General features: G+C 37.6%; 2 protein-coding genes across 2 annotated transcripts; one reads left to right on the plus strand and one right to left on the minus strand.

Annotated features, from left to right (window-relative positions):
* Positions 1-2377: 2377 nt before the first annotated feature.
* On the minus strand, positions 2378-8874 carry LOC110854681 (myoneurin). The gene is made up of 8 exons (XM_022103146.2): positions 8347-8874; positions 7779-7899; positions 7384-7633; positions 6900-6992; positions 6460-6831; positions 5413-5733; positions 4424-4540; positions 2378-3727 (listed from the first exon to the last, which is right to left on the minus strand). The coding sequence occupies exons 1-8, from the start codon at positions 8562-8564 to the stop codon at positions 3306-3308; spliced, it is 1914 nt and encodes a 637-aa protein (XP_021958838.1). The 5' UTR covers positions 8565-8874; the 3' UTR covers positions 2378-3305.
* A 1628-nt stretch (positions 8875-10502) lies between these two features.
* LOC110854687 lies at positions 10503-13947 on the plus strand. Its single transcript, XM_035855398.1, has 3 exons — positions 10503-10662; positions 10789-10857; positions 11321-13947. Exon 3 carries the CDS (start codon positions 11335-11337, stop codon positions 12151-12153), a length of 819 nt encoding a protein of 272 aa, XP_035711291.1. The 5' UTR covers positions 10503-10662; positions 10789-10857; positions 11321-11334; the 3' UTR covers positions 12154-13947.
* The last annotated feature ends 5673 nt before the right edge of the window (positions 13948-19620 follow it).

The raw sequence follows: 19620 nt of genomic DNA on the forward strand, positions 1-19620 counted from the left end.
ACGCTGACGACCGGTTTCGTAAATCATCATCGGGTCGCGTTCTTATGAAAATAATAATGGTAAAAATATGGCCTTAAATATGTACGAGGTAATTTATCCACTTTTACTTTTCGGAGCTGGTTTTACATTGTAATTAAAATTTAAACTTCCAAGTAAAAATTAAAATTCATTTCAATCACGTGGTAAGAAATAATAAGTTTACAAGTAATCGTGATGACTACGTATTACCATCAGCGATAGTATTTATGTACACTGTAAATAATTTTGTCACAACTTGTCACCCGCGGAGGTACTATCTTTTGGTAATGATTTAGGAGATGTTTTGTGGGAAATACCAAAATTTGTCCATCCGTTGTGTAAATTTTGCACAACATTGGACAAATTTTGCCCAACGGTTGGGTAAATTTTACCTTTCGGTTGTGCCATCCTCTTTTTTACTCAACCTTGAGTAAATTTTAGTTATTTTTATTTAGAGTGTGGGAACCAAATGTCTATCTATTAGTTTCGATAATTCTGAAGATTTTTTATTTCGATTATAAATTTGGTTTCTCAGAGTAAGAAATTACCTCCGGAAATGGATGTTTCTCATCTTTGTTTGACATAAACATAAACATCTTTGTTTGACATAAACTTGATAAACATCAAGTTTTTGACTTCTTTCCCCTCGGTGACAAAACGTTCGCTTAAGCAGAACAAAGCAGTATAAATATTTGTACCTCCGCGGGTGAGGATTAATGCATTATTTAGAGTGTGGTTTATTTGCATATTTCGTCCAAAGACGAGATTGCATGTTTTATACATACACTGTAAATAATCTGGTAAATAACATTACCCAAAGCACAAGTATATGATTCTACCAAAGTGGTAATGGTACGTTGTACCGTGAGGTAATAGCTTTGTAATATAGTTCTATTATCATGGGAACGAATTTTTACTACCTGGTAAAACATTATTACCAAATTTATTACAAAGACATCATTCCCTGCCTGACTTTACTTGATTATTAAGAGTGTAAATGTCGGTAGGATATCAATCAATACCGTGATCAAGGTGCTTCGTCACGATAAAATTAAGACATTAAGACGTAGAACTACTTCTTCTTATTTCTTATTTTTATTTAACTATTTCATATTTCGCAACCTCGTGGGTAATTCCGTCGGTTAGTCTCACCACGTGGAGGGTATTTTAATAACTTATTTTACATAAAAACCTATGTATGCACACATTTCCCACGCCTGGTAGGAGGCCCGTAGCGATGTTTCGTCCGGCCTGGAGAGTTTGGCCGTGGTACGGCCTCATACATATCCCTCAAAAAATCATTTGATTGTTTTTATCTTGTGAATTTTACTGGTGACTCACCAGTAAAATATCACCAGTAAAATATCACCAGTACAATAATCAGTTTTAAGTTTTAAGTTTTAAGTTTTTTTTAATCAATAATCAGTCATAATTTTATCTAGCGTATTTTACTGGTGACTCTAATTTTATCTGTATTCTACTACCGACCCTGGCGGTACGGTCCGTCCGGGCCGTACGGCCTAGAGAGTGTCACTGCACGTGTCTCCACCGTCGCCACAGCGCTGTGGCTGGTAGTACTATACACGGCAAATAATTTGGTGTAAATCCGGTGCGGTGTAGCCACATATCAACACCGCCAGTGTTAATTTACCCGGATTGCTACCGCGCGGTGTGCATATGTGGCTACACCGCACTGGATTTACACCAAATTATTTGCAGTGTACCTGTTAAAAAAACTTTTTTCATTCAAAAGTCAGTTATCCCGATTAGTTCATATTCACTCATTTTCTTTCATACTCATTTCACCTGACCGGATTTCTTACTTCGCCCCTTGCATGAAGCATCGGGTGAAAAATGAAGGGAGTGAAAAATCCTTTCATTCCCAGTCACTCAGCTGAAATGACGGAATGTCTGTATTTCACTAAATCACAGGAAATTCATTTGCATTCACTATCATTCCCTATTATAATTAATCACGTGAATGAAGTGAGAGTGAACAGGTATTTATGACATGCTCACCCTGACCATCAAGTAGTTGCGCCTATGGTTAAGGCATTCTTGAGATGTCTTGGTTAAAAAGTTCAGCGCTTTTTTATTAAGTGACGACTGAAATTTTGTGAGTTTGGTACTCAAATTATACATGTATGCAAATACACTGCAAATAATCTGGTAATAAACATTACCGAAAGGCATAAGTATATGGCTCTACCAATACGGTAATGATAAGTTGTGCCGTGCGGGAATTGCTTGGTAGTAAAGTTCTACCATCATGGTAACGAGTTTTTACTACCTGGTAAAGTATTATTACCAAATTTATTACCGAGAAATCATTGCCGGATTATTAAGTGTGTGCTTCATGTATTCGTATGTAACTACAAAACTTATTTATTTTATTTATTGTACATATTTATATACGATTAACATCAATATTTAGAGTAAAAAACTTGTAGTACGTCCCGAAAAATGCGTCATTTTAAGATTTCATCTAGTCCCAAGTTGCACCCAGTTTTAAGCCGTGGAGCTGCCACTGGTTAAATATGCAAATATGTGCATACCACTTTTCTAAATATTATCCACATGTAAATAGGCCAAAATTTTGCCAAAAAAGGGTTCATAAAACTATACATAAATTAAATTAGGATTGCAATTTAATAAAATTATTTACACGCAATAAAGTCTTTTCTCAAAAGTGGAAACTTAAGTATTATTAAATGCACAAAACCCGTCAAGTTTTTGCAAAAACAATAAAACCTGCATACAAAACCGCTATACATTATTTTCCCTAAAAAACTACATCATATCTCCCCCAGCAAGTGTCCCATCGCTGCTCTATGTAAATGCCCTACGTAAACGCTGCATGCGTGGTCACAGAAAATCCCGGAAAACAATTTTCGCAATAGGACATTTCCTAAAAAAAACCTCAAATTAATCCCCTTCCCCCCTCCTACATCATATTTGCCCCCAACACGTGCCCAATCGCTGCTCCTAAGTGTCCCATCTGTCCCAAATTTCCTCCCCCTCCCCCCCCAACATATCCTCCGGGAGGAATTGAAATCTGTGGTTGCGGTTGTTGTTGCACAACTTGCTGTTGCACAACTTGCTGTTGCACAACCTGCTGTTGCTGCTGCTGCTGATGGCCCAACCTGACCTTACAGTACCTCTTATGACTCGCCAAATGCGGCAATTCTGCACACCCCTTCCCACAAAACTCACACCTAAACGGCAAATTCTTCACTACTGGGGGCCCCCCACCCCCTCCCGCACCCCCTTCCCCACTATGAATCTTCTCATGCCGCGCCAACTTCCTTGGTCGGGTTGGAGAAGATTTTGTCGCAGGCGGTGCAGCGATACGCTTCTAAATTGAGTTCGGGATGTGTCGTTTGATGATATTTGAGGAAGGTGGGTTGCGAAAAGGCCTGGGCGCAGATTTCGCACACGTAGTTTTTCTGTTTCGTGTGGGTCCCGATGTGTGCGGTGAGGCGGTGGTGGCGGAAGAAGGCTTTCGGGCAGTAGGTGCACTTGAGGGGGGGTTCCGTCCAGTGCATTTTTTCGATGTGGCGTTCTCTGGAGACGGTCGTGATGAAGGCGGACTCGCAGTGGGGGCAGGCGAAGGGGGTTTCGCCGGTGTGGGTGCGGCGGTGGTGGAGGGCGAGTTCCGCGGGGTTCCGGTACTTTTGGGAGCAGAGGGGGCAGACGTGGCGTTTTTCGGCTGGAAAGAGAAGGGAGAAGAGAGATTAGTTTTTTTGTGAGTTGGGAATTTTTGAAGTTGGTGGGACGATTTTTTTTAAATTGGAAATTTATGAATTTATTTTTGAAGAGAGAAGAAATTAAAAGATTTAGATTTTTGGTTGTTATAAATTGGGAATTTAGGAAGGGAATGATTTTTTTAATATTGAGAATTTGTGGAAGGGGAGAGACGTTTTTGGATAAATATAAATGGGGAATTTTATTAATTGGGAATATATATGAATTTATGAATGCGAGGATTTCTTAATGGGGAATTTATGAAGTAGAGATTTTTGAGGAGAGGAGAAAATAAAGGGCGTTAGATTTTTTTTATAAATTTGGAATTTATGAATGGAAGGATTTTTTACTATTGGAAATTAGTGGTTTGGAGGATTTTTGAAGGAAATTAGGGTTTTACTTATTCGGGAGTTTATGATTTTAGATAATTTTTTAAACTAGGTATTGAGGAAAACCGGAATTTATTATTTGACAGATTTTTGTTTAATCGGAAATTTATGAAATCGGGAATTGAGACTTTATTATTTGAAGGATTTTTTTGCTTCGGGAATTTAGGAATTAGGTGCCTCTTTTAACGTGTAAGGTAATTTAAATATTAGAATTTGAATCCCCGAATTCGGGATGTTCGGAGATTCAAACTTTATAATAAGTGCGTGTGTACCGTAAGTTCCTCGCTTTCTTGGAGCGATTCCATGCTTGGAGAATAAATGCGCCACGAGGATCTTTTTGCGGATAAAGAGCTCATCGCAGTGTTCGCACGGATATCGCTTTTTGCCACCTGGAAGATTTTAATTTGCGGAATTATTATAATCGTGTAGATTTCATATTTTAAGATTTGCGATTGTTAAAAATTAAAAACTATTTAGTGTTAAATATAAAAAATAATGAATGGAAGAGTTTAAATTGATTAAGTTTTAGCAAAATAAAAAATTGCAAACTTTTTTGTCTCTATGAAATAGTTTTCACAAATTTTGGCAAGAGCAGACGTGTGAAATTGGCAAGGTATTGTTTCGCAGGAATAAATAATTGGCACAAATTTTAGCAAGGTATCATTTTTACAAAATGTTAGCAAATTGAAGCCAGGAATTCACAAGGTTTCGCCTGTTCTATTACATTTTGGCAAAAAACCTTTTAAAATTTGCGTTTGGGTCTACTCATTTTCCAAAATAGTAGCCAAGTCATACAAAATCTGCCAGCTTCTTAATCACAAAATTAAATACTTTGGCAATTATACAGGAATTTCTAGGTATACAATTTAGCAATTTAAACAGTAAAATTTGCAATGGTTCGATTCCTTCGCCAGTTTTACAAAATTGCATAGCTCAATCAATGTACTCTCAATTTATTTGTCATCAAATCTCGCGGTTTCCACCGGGTCCATGCAGTTCGCACCCACTTCCATGCAAAGGCTTCTCTCGTATGTGTTATTTTGAGTGTAGTTTTTGAATGGAAGTGGGTGCGAACTCGGTGGAAACCGCGAGATTTTATGACAAATAAATTGAGACTATGTACAGATAAATTTGCAATGCCCAGGATTAACACAATCTTTCCGCAGAATCTTAGCCAGCTACACGACGAAAGTTTAAAATAAATAACGTAGCAAATCCGTTCTTAAAAAATTAGCAAAGATATTCGCGAAATTTTGCCCACTTTTTTGCACTTTTTCCTTCTCTTCAGATCCCGGGCCGTGACTTTTCTCGAAATGTGTATCTCTTTGTTGCTCTGTTTTGAACGTTCTGCGACACGTCGGATGCGAGCAGGAAATTCGGGGGACGACGGGCGCAGATTTTCGGCGCTTCTTTAATCTCGCGGAGAGCGGGAGGTCGTCGTCGTCATCTTTCGTCGCGCCATCGTCGTCATTGGAAGCGTCGTCGTCTTCGTCGTCCTCCGTGTCGGAGGTGGCGCTGCTCTCCTCAATGTCGGAGAGTTGGTCAGCCTCCGTCACAAAGTCTTCGTCTTCAGACTCGGAATCTGGAAAAAAGATTTGCAATTTTGTAAAATTTGTAGCGTCCTATTTTTTTAAATTTTGCAATTTTTGTAAACTTTACAGATGTGTAACAAATCATAAAAGGCTAAAAATGCACTGGATATTTTTAAAATTTACAATTCTTTTAAAAAGTTTAAATTTTCTAAAAAATTTCAAAGTTTAAAAATGACGTGAACACTATCTGCATTGATAAGTGTACCAAAATCTGTTTAAAAAATCTGTAGACTTCAAATTGTACCAAAAATTATGAACTTTAAATGGTGTGAAATTCCTAGTACAACAATTAGAAATTTGAAAAAACCCGTTTAAAAATTATGAAAATAATCCACACGGTTTACAAAAATTGGCCAAAACCATGCAAAATTTTCCAAAAAACCACTACAAACATTCCACTTTGAGGAAAATTTTACCAAAAAGTTGTAACGCTTACAAAAAATTGCGTTAAATTACTACTACAATATTCGTCAATTTAAAAAACTCGTTTAAAAATTATAAAAAATCCACATTATTTACAAAACTTTGTGAAAAACCATTCGAATTTTTTCTTTAAAAACACGACTAATAAATATTCCACACCGAGAAGAATTTTATACAAAAATATCAAGTTTTTCTAAAAATTTCATCAAGATATTTTTTAATCCTCAAAAGTTATAAAAAAGTTTTTCTAAAATTTGTCAAAAACCATTCAAAATTTTCCCAAAAAAACTAACATTCCACTTCCAGCAGTTCTCTCTCATCCTTGACGGTGAGAAGGGCCTCCTCCTCGTCCTCGCTGTCCTCCCCCAGCAACTTTTTGTAGTCTGGTTTCGTCACCCGTCTCCCCGAATGCGTCCGGATCATGTTGACCTCCTCCTTCTTGGTCCCCTCGCCCCCTTCGTCCTCGTCACGCCCGATTTCCTCCAGAAGCTCGTCCGCCAACTCGGCGTCCGCGTCCGCCTCGGACTGTTCCGTTCCGTCCAGCAGGGATTTTATGGGTCTTTTGACACATCTCTTCTTCGGTGCGGAGGATGACGGTGTCGTCGCCGAGGAGGCCACGCGCTTGGCACGTGGGGTCCGTTCGGCTTTGGGTTTCCGGCCTCTTTCTGGGTGAAAATTGAAATAAAATTGGTGACATTGTCTGATTTAATGAATTAAGATTTTTGACGATTACTTTTTGGCCGTTGTGACGGAGGGGGATCTTCGAGGTCTAAATCGTCATCGAAACTTATTTCAGCATCAGATTCGGCTTCTGCTTTGATGTGACCTGAGATTACAAAATTGAACAAAATGCTAAGAATTCAATTTATGTAAAATGTGGACAGGAATAATTGATTATTTTTAGATAGATTTCTTGTAAAATTTATAAAAAAACAGTGCCTAAATTATCATTTTTTAATTACAAATTTCGAAACCTATAACTGAAAAAATTGTATATATAAAAAAATGTGGTCAAGAATCGTAGTTGAATTTTTCAGGTAGGTTTTTCATAAAATTTTGTAAACTTTCTTTATGACTCTGTTAGCAACAAAGCAGTTCGTGAATTATCTTTTTAAAAAATTGCAAAATTTGCTAACTTACTTTTGAAAAAATTAGTAAATTATGCAAATTATGATGTAAGTTATTTATGTAATCAATAATTCGCTTCATTAACCAACCTGCACCTTCTTCGTCCCCGTCTTCGCCTTTTCTTGTACTTTTCTCGTCGCTAGCTTTTGTCGAGCGGATCACGGCGGCGCGGACGCGGTCGAATATTGTAGGGGCGCCCTCGGCGTTGGGCGTGGCGGCGCCGCCCTCGGCGTTGATGGTGGCGGCGCCGCCCTTGGTGGTGGTGGCGCCGCCCTCGGCGTCAGTGGTGGCGGCGCCGTCAGTGGTCTCTTCCCACGTGCCTTCCACGAGGGCCAAAACCTAATTAATTAGGATAATGATTAAAATATGATTAACTCCATTAAAAGTTTAATTAATTAGAAAGTACTCGGAACATTGCAAAATTAAGGATTTGTAAAATCCAGAATTTTACACGGTTTGCAAAAATCCGAATGAATTTACGTACTCGTTTCCGGTGTCCGTCCAACTGCAGTTGACAGAGGTCAATTTGGAGGCGAAGCTGTCGCGCGGCGACGATCAGGGTGCAATCGTCGCAGAATGAGACCCACGTCGACGGCGCGGCTTGGCTGGGGGACAAAATACAAATTTTAAATATATAATCGTATACAATTTCAAGATTCTCATAACACTGGAATCTTTTTAATCAAGCCCTGTCAACTTTTGTTAAAATATACACAAATTGGCTACTTTAAAAAAACGTAATTTTTGAAATTAGGCACACGTAAAACTCGAACTTGCACCAATTGTCAAGTTCTTAATTATTAGAAATGTGCAAAATTTGGCAACCTTATTGGAGTTAAAAGAATACATAAAGTGTTACCTCTGAAGTTAAAAATGCACAAAAATTTGCATAACTATGTAGGTAAAGCATCCATAAATTTCAAATAAAATACGTAAACAAATCCGCAAAACTTCGTGCTTAAAAACCTCCATAAATTATGAATTGACACCTTCAAAATCAAAATTTCTCAAAACTTTTTTCATAAAATTCTATTTCCAAAAACCTCCCTCACCTTTTAACCAAACTTTCCAGCAGCTTGGTCAACCCCCCGGCTTCTTTTTGCCTCACAATATCCCCCCTCCGGGCCCCCAAATGGACCAAAAACTGCGGGGGGAGGAGATCCGTCAAGAAAAATAGGTTAATCTCGTCCCCCATCGAGTCCTCCCCCCCGACGCTCCGATTAGTCTCGCTCGCCGGGGCCGTACAAACGACACACTTTTCACAAGTCATGTCGTCGGGAATTTATTTTTTTCAGAAATTTATTCCCTCTGTTTTTATTATTAACTGGACAAAATAGAATGTGAAGTGAAGGGCGGTGGATGGATGGAGAGTTTGCAGAGGTGGGGGCTGTGCACGCTGGATGGCGTGAAGTTAGCCTTTGTTCAACCCTTTGTTCCGCTTTTGGGTAGCATTTGTATGAATATGGAAGCATAAGGGAATTTTAGGAAATGTATTTTCATAAATTTCTCACCACATCAGGTTCGAATGAGGGGTATGATTTTCATGAAATCGTATGAATGTCAGAAGTGTTTGGTTTGATACAAACTTTGTTTTAAAAAAATAATATTAACCTTGCACCGTTTTTATTTGTAAAGATGAGATCATGATAATCAGTTAGATAAGGTTTATTGTCCTAATTTCTGTATATGTGTTTTACTCGAACCTTTTCCGGATGCATGATTATGATTTTTTTCATGTTTCACAAAACTTTGAAACATTACGTATATATTTTTGTTATTTATGCAATTCCAAAATGCCCGTTTTTGTTTTTACTTTTGCAAACTGGAATTACATAATGAAGCGAAAAATTTAAGGCCTCATTTAGACAAGAAAGAAATCTGTCTCAATTTTTTTGCACTTCTGTCATCCCACCATAATCTCGTGTTAGCCCAGTTATGTATATCCATCACTCTAAAAAACACTGTTCCAGTTATGAAACAAATGCAGTCTGAAATTCAGAATCCTCTGAATTCTATATTAAGTAGACTATGCTAATTCTAAAGTAATGTTAACTTGATAAAGAGTAAAGATTACTTAGGATTTTCTTAGTTTGCTGAATTTAAAACTGCACTCGCTTTTTAAAAGGGTATTCTTTTAAGAGTGTAATCTGCAAATTTTATTAAATTCTTATTATTTTCAGGACAAATTTCTTTAATTAAATTGCATGCAAAAATAAGACGCAACTTATAGTAGTACAGTATGAGTTTCATTTAAGAAAATAGTATCAAAATCTGGAATTTTCTTTCTCATGTAACACAGCTTTTAATTAAATTTTATACGAGACGATTCACGCCGTCGTAACTATGTACATAAAGAATTCCGAGCATTTTTGCCATAATTTTACATAATTTTCCAAAATACAAAAACACCCATGGTTTAAGTAAGTTTACAAAAAATTTGTAACCCAATTTTCCTTCGAAATGTGAGCAGAAATTTGAAAAAACTTTTCTAAGTTTACAGACTTTACAGATTTTACAATGTTACCATTGCCTGCCAGAATTGTATCACGGTTCCATTCGCTTCGAGAAGATTCATAATATTATTATTCCATTCACTACAAAGCACACTTCACAAGTAACAAGCTGGTGTATGTCCGAGTAAAAATCCAGTGAGCCTTCAATCCAATCCAACAAGTTTACAAAGGGTCAACCTTCCGTAGTACACCTCGCCACCCGGGCCCAATCTCGACCCCTCACCATATACCAGAGATGAACGTTGGCTGTCAAAATTCAGAGAGGGCTCGATGCCACATTTACGTCGTAACGTGGCATCCAGTAATATCGTGTAATTTGATAAAGTTTGTACATATGTAAATTTGAAATTTGAGGATTAAAAAAAAAATTTAGGAAATATGTTCAAGTTTTCTGTGGATTTCTAATTTTTATTTTTAAAAATTTGTATGAGTTTTTACATACGATATTTACATACATTTTCTACATGTATGTACACATTTTGTGAAACTAAAATCATTTCATGCATATGCGAAACCTGCTATTTTTTGCAAATCATGCAAAATTGCTATTGGCAAATATCTGTATCACATTAATCAACAACTTGCAAAATAATTTGCATGGAATCATAACCCACATGAATGTCCTCTCGATGAAGACGTCAAATTTGACAACATCCCTCTACAAAATCCACGTACTTTTAATTCTTTGCAATTTTGCCCTTGCAACCAAACAACCTTCTCTTTGAGGTTAGTCCTAGACAAAGAAGGAATGGAATAACATCTTAATTCGCGTAGAGCGAATTTTTTAGCAAGAATGTGGGTGGAGCAATAAGGGGCCCGATGGGCCAGGTCAAAGTCAGAACAACGAGACGCAAAGTACGAGAAAATAATTTTAATAATTTTTCAAATAATTCTAATAAAATTCTGGTCCAAGTTTTGCGATAATATTTGAGGTAAAAAATTCGCAAATTCGAACTTATAATTTTCACAATTTGATTTTAGGTAACATCTAGAACAGTGCGAAATCAATATCCTCCCCCAGGGACGGTATAAAAAAATAAGATCTTAAAGGTGAGGGTATTAAATATTTAAGCCAATTTTCACTTACGCGAGGTTTTGTATCTGTGTAAATCCCTGAGGCAATTCACGCTGTTGTTGGTAATCTTGTAAAATCCTTAATTTTCGTACCATAGCTTTTACATAATTAAAAGACGCTCGGAGTAGGTTAAGGGAAATTTGTACGCTAATTTCTCACAAAAATATTGACAAAAATTTGCCAATAGATTATGGATTTCGTGAATTTATGTACAAAGTTACCAATCCCTGCGAGGATTGGATCGTTTTACCCACAACTTATGAAACTTCATATTTATGTAATATCTATCCACAATTTTATCAGAAGCAAAAAAATTATAGATTATTTCATATGCATAAACATTACATTACACAAGATTTACCTTAATTACAAAACTTTACGTAACATATCTTTATTCCACATTTGTCAAATCTTATCCATCAAAAATTTAATTTACAGAGAACATCAAATTTATGAACACCACGATAACACTTCTCGATCCGAGTGATAACTTTCTCCAATCGTTCTTGAAATTTGAGAACGACTCGAGTCTGGCTGTTACTTCCGGTGATGCAGAATTCAATCTTGAGGTCACGGATCTTAATGAGGTCAACGACCTTCGCCATGACGTTGGGGGCCCGTTCTCCGAGCTGGTAGTTTTCCCACAGGTCGTGGTAGAAGTCGAGGTCAATGACCCCAATCTTCAAGTGGACGTCACTCCTACTGATCCACCACCTCCGATAAAACGAAAACGCGGTCGACCGCCAAATCCAACCCCGAAAATCACCCGGGTCACGAAGCGAACGAAAAAGTACGAGGAACCCCCAACAACAAAAGCGGTCCGCAATGCGATCGGTGCAAAACGAAATCGTGACCTGAAGAAGGAACTATTTGCAAAAATGGAGTCCGAAATCGAATCCTTAAAAGCGCAAAAATTGGCCCTAGAAAATCAGGTCGTCACCCTTTTGGTCGAAAAGAAAGAGTCCGCCGCAAAAAATTCACTGCTAACGGAACAAAATTCCGATTACCGGAAGCGATTAGACGTAATTTTGAAAAATGCGTCGGTTGGGGGAGAAAAAGTCGAGCACGTGGATGGCACGTGGTCAATCGCCGATGGCGAAAGCACGACATATTCTTCCTCATCCGACGAAACTTTTCAAGTCGACCACGTGGATGACACGTGTTCCAGCGCTGATATTACTTCCAGCCAAGGAACGACGTATTTATCCCTACCCGACGATACTTTTGAGGGCTGCGACTCATTCCCAGAATTGAATCAATTAATCAATTAATCAATTAATGGGACTCGATCAAATTCTGAACGTTTGAGTCGGGCTGTGCGAAGTTAGTAATATGTAGTTTTAGAAGGTGTGTCATAAATTGTGTAACGCATTTTTTTTAAAACCCGGTAGAAATTATATAAAATTACGAATTTTTTTCAAAACCCGGTAAAATTTATGTACATATTTCCATAAAATTCAAATATTCAATTTACATAATAGCTTTAAACAATTTATATAAGTATGATTTAAAAATTCAATTTAAACCCGTTACGCAATTTATGGTCGCCAAAATACATCTTTTTAGATACATTCATCTTTAATAACCTTACGACTGTGATGTTATTTAATTTGTTTGTACTGACCCCTTCCCACCCATTGGAACGTTGGTAGAGTCGCATTTTTTTAAGGGAAAATTTCCAAACACTATTGGGAAAATATTGCAAAAATTGCTTGACAATACTGCCATCCTGGCTAGAGGATGTTGCAAAAATTGCTAGACAATATTGCGAACCTGGCAAGAGGATATTGCAAAAATTGCTTGACAATATTGCGAACCTGGCAAGAGGATATTGCAAAAATTGCTTGACAATATTGCGAACCTGGCAAGAGGATATTGCAAAAATTGCTAGACAATATTGCGAACCTGGCAAGAGGATATTGCAAAAATTGCTTGACAATATTGCGAACCTGGCAAGAGGATATTGCAAAAATTGCTAGACAATATTGCGAACCTGGCAAGAGGATATTGCAAAAATTGCTAGACAATATTGCGAACCTGGCAAGAGGATATTGCAAAAATTGCTAGACAATATTGCGAACCTGGCAAGAGGATATTGCAAAAATTGCTTGACAATATTGCGAACCTGGCAAGAGGATATTGCAAAAATTGCTTGACAATATTGCGAACCTGGCAAGAGGATATTGCAAAAATTGCTAGACAATATTGCGAACCTGGCAAGAGGATATTGCAAAAATTGCTAGACAATATTGCGAACCTGGCTAGAGGATATTGCAAAAATTGTTAGACAACACTGCCATCCTGGCTGGAAGATGTTGCAAAAATTGCTAGACAATATCGCCATACTGGCTTTAAACAATAAATTTCCCCCAAAAAAATGCATATTTCTATCCAAATGTTCCCGTGGGTTCAGAGGGAAGCGTACACATATTTGTCAACGTTCCTACTAATCGAAGCTTTTAAAGGCTCGAATTTTAGCAACGGCACAAATTTCAAGAAACTAAGAGGAAATTCGTAAGATACCTTAAAATGACAAGCGTCATTTCACCTCTTACGAGACACGGTTCACTCTGAGGATAAAATTGTGAAAAAATTTATACAAAATTTTAATTTTTTAAAATCTTGAGTAAAATTTTCCACAGTTTTTTATTCCGAGTGTGTTTAAGCCCCTCGTTTCAGAGACCCTTCTACGGAGCGAGGGTGTTGAGGGGGATTAATTGGGGGGTAAAGTTCCCACAAAAAATACCCGAAAAATTCCGCATCACATCCTGCCCGTAAGTCTCACCCTGGTCAGTCCCTGTACGTCGCCACTGTCGACGTGGTGATCACAACTCGTCGCCATGTCGACAGAGGCGACGTGTAGGTTCGTTTTTCAGCGTTGAATTAATGTACCGTGCACCAGATTAGGATTAGAGATTCTAATCTGGGATTAATCCGCGAAAACGGCAAACTTAAATGTGGCATGATTTTGTACATAGTATTTTTCAAATATTGTAAATCTGTCATGTCTGTCATGTTCTAACAGTCAAAAATAAATGGGAATGGTTACTAAAAAAGTAAAAAAATTCTCTTTCTCTTTTGTCCTCATGAAAACTACTCCAGGAATTTGCACATTGTTTTGCACACATACATATTTACATAAATACGTATGTAAGTAAGCAATTGTTATGTAAATAAATACATATATATGCATAACTAAGCATAATATATGCATAACTAAGCATTCAATATATACATTGGGCGAATTCACCGCAAAGATAATGTAGTTCAAGTCGTCACGTTAAATCCGAAATAATTTGCATGTAAATTTGCACATGTACACATTTACATAAATGACTGTTGTGTATCCGCCCGAATATAGCATAGATTTATACAAATTCACACAGCACAGACTGTAATTTGACGTATATACAGACATACATACCTACCTGTAAATATGTACGAAGCCATAGCAATGCGCCTGTACATACACTCTTAGAAATCCAGTATTAAAATAATACCAGCTGGTATTCATATATGACTCTACCGGCGTGGTATTTGTAAATAATACTGTGTAGTAATAAGCCGGTATTAAAGCTTTACAATGTTGGTATCAAATTTTTACGGTGCGGTACAATTTTAATACCAAGCGGTAGCAACTTTTATACCAAGAAATCAATACCTACGTGACTATTCCGGATTGCTAAGAGTGTATGTATACATATTCACATCTGTGATTATATGTGCGGATAAATATTATGTACCTATGTACCAAACATAGCTCGCAATAAATTGGTCCATCGATGGACCATCTGAAAGTGGTCCATGGTCCATGGCCCATTGATGGACCATCTGAAATTTGATCCATGGTCCATCGATGGACCAATTTTTTTTGTGGTCCATGGTCCAGTAAACCATGGACCAATGTGGACCATGGAATACTTTTTAGGTGATCCATACTTTTTAGGTGATCCATACTTTTTAGGTGATCCATCGATGGACCACCTGAAAAAAGTCCACGGTCCATCCATGGATAAATTTTTTTGTGGTCCATGGTCCATGATGGACCATTTTGGTCCAGTGGACCATGGTCCATTGCGAGCTATGGTACCAAACTCATTCCAACAACAGCAACTCCTTGCTGCATACAGTGTGTCCACTTAAAAACGAGTCCACTTTTGGGGGGGGGTAATAAAAGTGATTTTATTTGTACTAAAATTTTTTTTTAACATAAATCCTTTTGGTATACAATACCTTAGTATTTAGTGATGCCTCCACACGCAATTTGCATATCTCTAATTCGTTTAGGGAAACTCTGCGTCAGATTTTCCAAAACGGTAACCGAAATTTCCTTCCATTTTTTTTGGAAGCGTCGAATTAAAGAAGAACGGGTTCGTGGAATTGGCTGCTCATACGCGCTATTCTTGAGATAGGGCCACAGATTCTCGATTGGGTTCAAGTCCGGGCTATTTCCTGGCCAAGTCCCCTTCCCCCAGACTGTTGAAATGTGCTCCCCTAGGAGGCGCATGCTCTCTTTTGCAGTGTGAGCTGGTGCCCCATCCTGCATGAAAGTTATTTTTTTCTTACTTGGAAAAAGTAGCTTATTGTCCATGGCTTCGAAGTAAGTAGGAAGAATTTTGTCACGGTAATAGGCTCCGTTTACATTTTGACCACTCGGAATGATGTGCAAACGAGAGACGCCCCTCGAACAGTACCCAGCAGCAACCATAATCTGAAGACTTTTTTTCGGTGTAGATGTTGTTGGAACCTCCGTTCTTTTTTCTGTCCTGTACCTTGTGTTCTGAGGATTCCCCCGAGGGTGAAGATAAATCCAAGTTTCATCGGTAAATAGTATATGTCGACGTTTTTCTTCACCCCTTTCACCCTCTGTCAAATAGCCGTTTTCGTCCAAAAAGTTACCAAACTTTAACCTATCTTCAATATTTTTGGCAGACAAAAGTGGTTTTTTAGATCTCTTGAAAGCTTTATTTCCCCATGTGGTGGTTTTTAGATGATTTTGAATGGTAGATTTGCTAATCTTTTTATCCATCCGTTTGAATCGATTTATGAGATTGATGGCGGCCGCACATTTTCGAGTGGAACTGCCAGTTTTTCGGTACATTCTAGTTTTAATCATATTTTTAGTGGTAGGTGACAGTATGGTGGGTTGTCCAGGCCTTTTTTTGTCAGCTGTTGACTCTCGGTTTTTCCAACGCTGGACAGTACTTCTTGCAACTTTGATTTTTTCGGAAATTTCTCTCTCGGAGTATCCCTCCTCCAATAGTGTTTGAATTTCTATTCTTTTCCGTATTCTGTTATATAAATACTTGGTATACATTTTGTAAAAAAATCACCTGTGTAAATAAACAAAGAAAAAAGTTATGCCAATTTGTATTACCTAGTGCTCATGGTAGTTTGGTGGACTCGTTTTTAAGTGGACACACTGTACATACATACATTCGTTGCATTTTTGCGAATGAACTTCACACACAAAATATAACGACATTCAGTGATGTACTACTAACTCGTTCACTAATGAAATGTGGTCACAATCCAGCACACGTTTTTCCGCATAAGGAAATAACCTTCACTGTAAAGTACGCATTCACTAAAAAATTAGGAACTATATGTAACCAGATGGGTTAAAGTTGGGCAGAAATAAGTTCACGCTTAGGACTGGCACAATGGTGTTGAATGATTACCGACCGGAGTACATGTATTGAAATAACTAGAATTATGGTATAGTAATGATGAGGTAATGAAAGCTTTACCACCCAGAAACAAACTGTTACCAATCGGGTAGGAGTGATATTCAAATTAATACCACCACAGAGAGTAGATTGGAGGTCTAAACTACCAAGCTTAAAACACACTATAGGAAATGGTATAGTTTTTGCTAAGAGCAAATTTAAACTTAAAACTAAGACGAAATCCGTCAAAAAGTTAAGGACAATTTTGAAAACAAGACCCTTGTAACTTCAAACAGAAGTGAATGAATATGTACTATAACATTCCAAAAATGTTTAGGTATGTAAAAAATACAATGTGTTTCAATATATTTCGAGATTTGTTACTTTTTGGCTTTGCACTTTATTTATAAAACTGACCGCATCTTCGGTATGAATGACTTAAAGGACAAATTTTATTATGTACCTATTTTATTGGGGCTTCTTGATTTTTAAGGAGTTTAATAATGACGCCTTATTATGCTCGAGTGACCGAGCTATATCGCGTTCCAGTCTTTTCGGCTTCTTTTCCTTTGGTTTGGGAAGCGGGGGGAGGCCGCGCTTCAGCCGGTCCGCGTTTTCCAGGTTGAACTGGAGCGTCCTGTGCTGATGCGCGAGGTGCGAACGGAACACGGCGAGGCGCTCGATCTCCGCGTCTTCGGGGGGCGTCTTAATAACGGCGGGGATGGTGGGGGTGGGAAATGATGTCACGTGGTCACCAGGTTCTGAGAAGATTAATACATAATTATAATAATTTTTAACAAATTTCAATACCTTTTAAAAATTTAAATTTTTCGAAAATCAATAATTCTTTTGTAAAGTGAAAGTCGCGAAAGTTTTGTAAATTGGGGAAAACTAATAAATAAATTAGAAAATTATGTCATGTAATTTTGTATTTAATGAAAAATGTTTACAAATAAATGCACAGTTTACACATAATCGAAATCACAAGTGTGGATTCATTTTTCCGTTTTTGAAGGGGTATAATTCTGTCGCTGCGTAGGCATATTTACAAAGGTTACAAAATTTAAAAAAAATTCGTATGCCAGACATAAACTTAAATTAGTGGCGTCGGCACAGTTTACGTCAACATTTTGCAAATTGTGAAGGATTGCTCAACCGCCCGCATTCGATAAGTTTGCGGGTTTGTCGCCTCGGAACTTACGGCCCGCATACGATGTACGAATTCGGCTCGCATGCGGAATTCGAATTCGTTTCGTGTACGGGAAAATGCATGCGTTTCTCATATTGCTTGTCGAATGCGATGCTAATGCGGTTTTAATTCGGAAATAAGTGTACACAATAAATTCAATAGTTGTACATTTTATTTTATTGTATGTAAAAGTGGAATGCAAACAACTTTTTCGCATAAATTCATTCTAAAATATGTACATACAATATCTCCGAAATTTAGAACAATGGTAAACTTATCAGAAAGCTTTTCTACAACAAAAATTCCTAACAAAGAACTATCCATCGGATACTCATCTAGCGTACCACAAACTATGTATTTTTGCGCCTGAAAGCTAGACGAAATTAGACGCTGGGAAATTAATAAAGTATCTCTGCTTGGTAATCGGTGTGGTAGTTTCCCTTTGACCCACATTCTCAGCAATTTTCTAGTTACTCCTAAGCACACCAAATGCATGTAATCCAGGGGGACCTGACTAATTAAACCAATCGATATATCATTTAAAACTGATTCCCCGTTGTGATGATCTTCGTCCATCATTTGCTTAAATGAAAAGTCTGATCTAGGATTGCAACTAAGATTATTATAAATCACCCTAGGTGGATCTAAAAGTAAAATTAGCGATATTAAGTTGTGCTACTTAAATACCTACACATAACTAACTTGATTAACTGCATATTGAAATGATCATCATTATTATTCTCACCAACTAAATGAAAGAACTTGACGTCGGAACTGTCCCTTCTTCATTAGATGAAAGAATATCCGATTTCCGGTCATCGGAGCACGATGATTCTTTCCTTGCTTGAATCTTCCTACGACGAGATTTTGTTTTTGAAAAATGAGGGCTCTCCGGCGCCGAGGTATCAACATCCGACTGAAATTGGGCTTTGTCCCGGTAGCGGTTGGCTTCCTCTAAAGTTGGTGTACTCCTCCTCCAAAACGGTGTCGAATTCCGGGGGATCAGCCTCATCCTCAGTTCCGAGCACTTGCTCAATCGTGGACAGGACTTGGACGCGACGTCCGATCAATTTGAACGGCATTCCCGTCACGCGTTCCACCTCAACCACGACGGACGCACCCACGGACGGCATCGGACCAACCATCGTGCTAAAGTGAGACAAAAACAAATCATTAATAATCACGAGGAGCTCAAAAATTGCTAAGAAAATGTCCTCTGTTTGTAAATGTAACAACATGAAATCGTGCCGAAATTCATAAAAACGTGGATTCATAAAAATTCATAATAATTCATAAAAACGTGGATGCATAAAAATTCATAAAAACGTGGATAATGAAATGCTAAAATGAGGCAAAAAAAATTAACTAATGATCAGGAGGTGCTTAAAAATTGTGTCCGGTATTTGTAAATTCTTAAAATTCGTAAATCCACTAAGCAATAAGGTTGTGTGGAAGTTTGTAATTGTAAAATTATTTAGCAAAATTTACACACATTGTAGGGAAAATGGGACAACATAAAAATAACTAAATTTAGAAAATTACGCAATAATTAAAAACCCGAAACAGTTTACAGATGCAAGAAAACGGTAAAATCAAAAACGTATTTCGTACTACGTAAAATTTTGCATACTTTTACGAAGTTTACACAGTACATGTCGTTTTAAAAATAAGAAAGAAACGTACATCTTTAAGAATAAAATATTAAAGCCGACACGAGACACAAAATTTTAACTAAATTATCGAAAAAAATACTGTTTTATAGATTACCTCACATCGAAAAATATTTTATAGTCGACGACGCGATAAGGCTCTTCTTTTTGTGTCGTCGTCACCGGTGACGCTGTGGTCAATTTTGACACCGGAGACGAAGCAGAATTTAT

Source organism: Folsomia candida, unplaced genomic scaffold, assembly GCF_002217175.1.
Source record: "Folsomia candida strain VU population unplaced genomic scaffold, ASM221717v1 Fcan01_Sc010, whole genome shotgun sequence".
Classification (NCBI taxonomy): domain Eukaryota; kingdom Metazoa; phylum Arthropoda; class Collembola; order Entomobryomorpha; family Isotomidae; genus Folsomia; species Folsomia candida.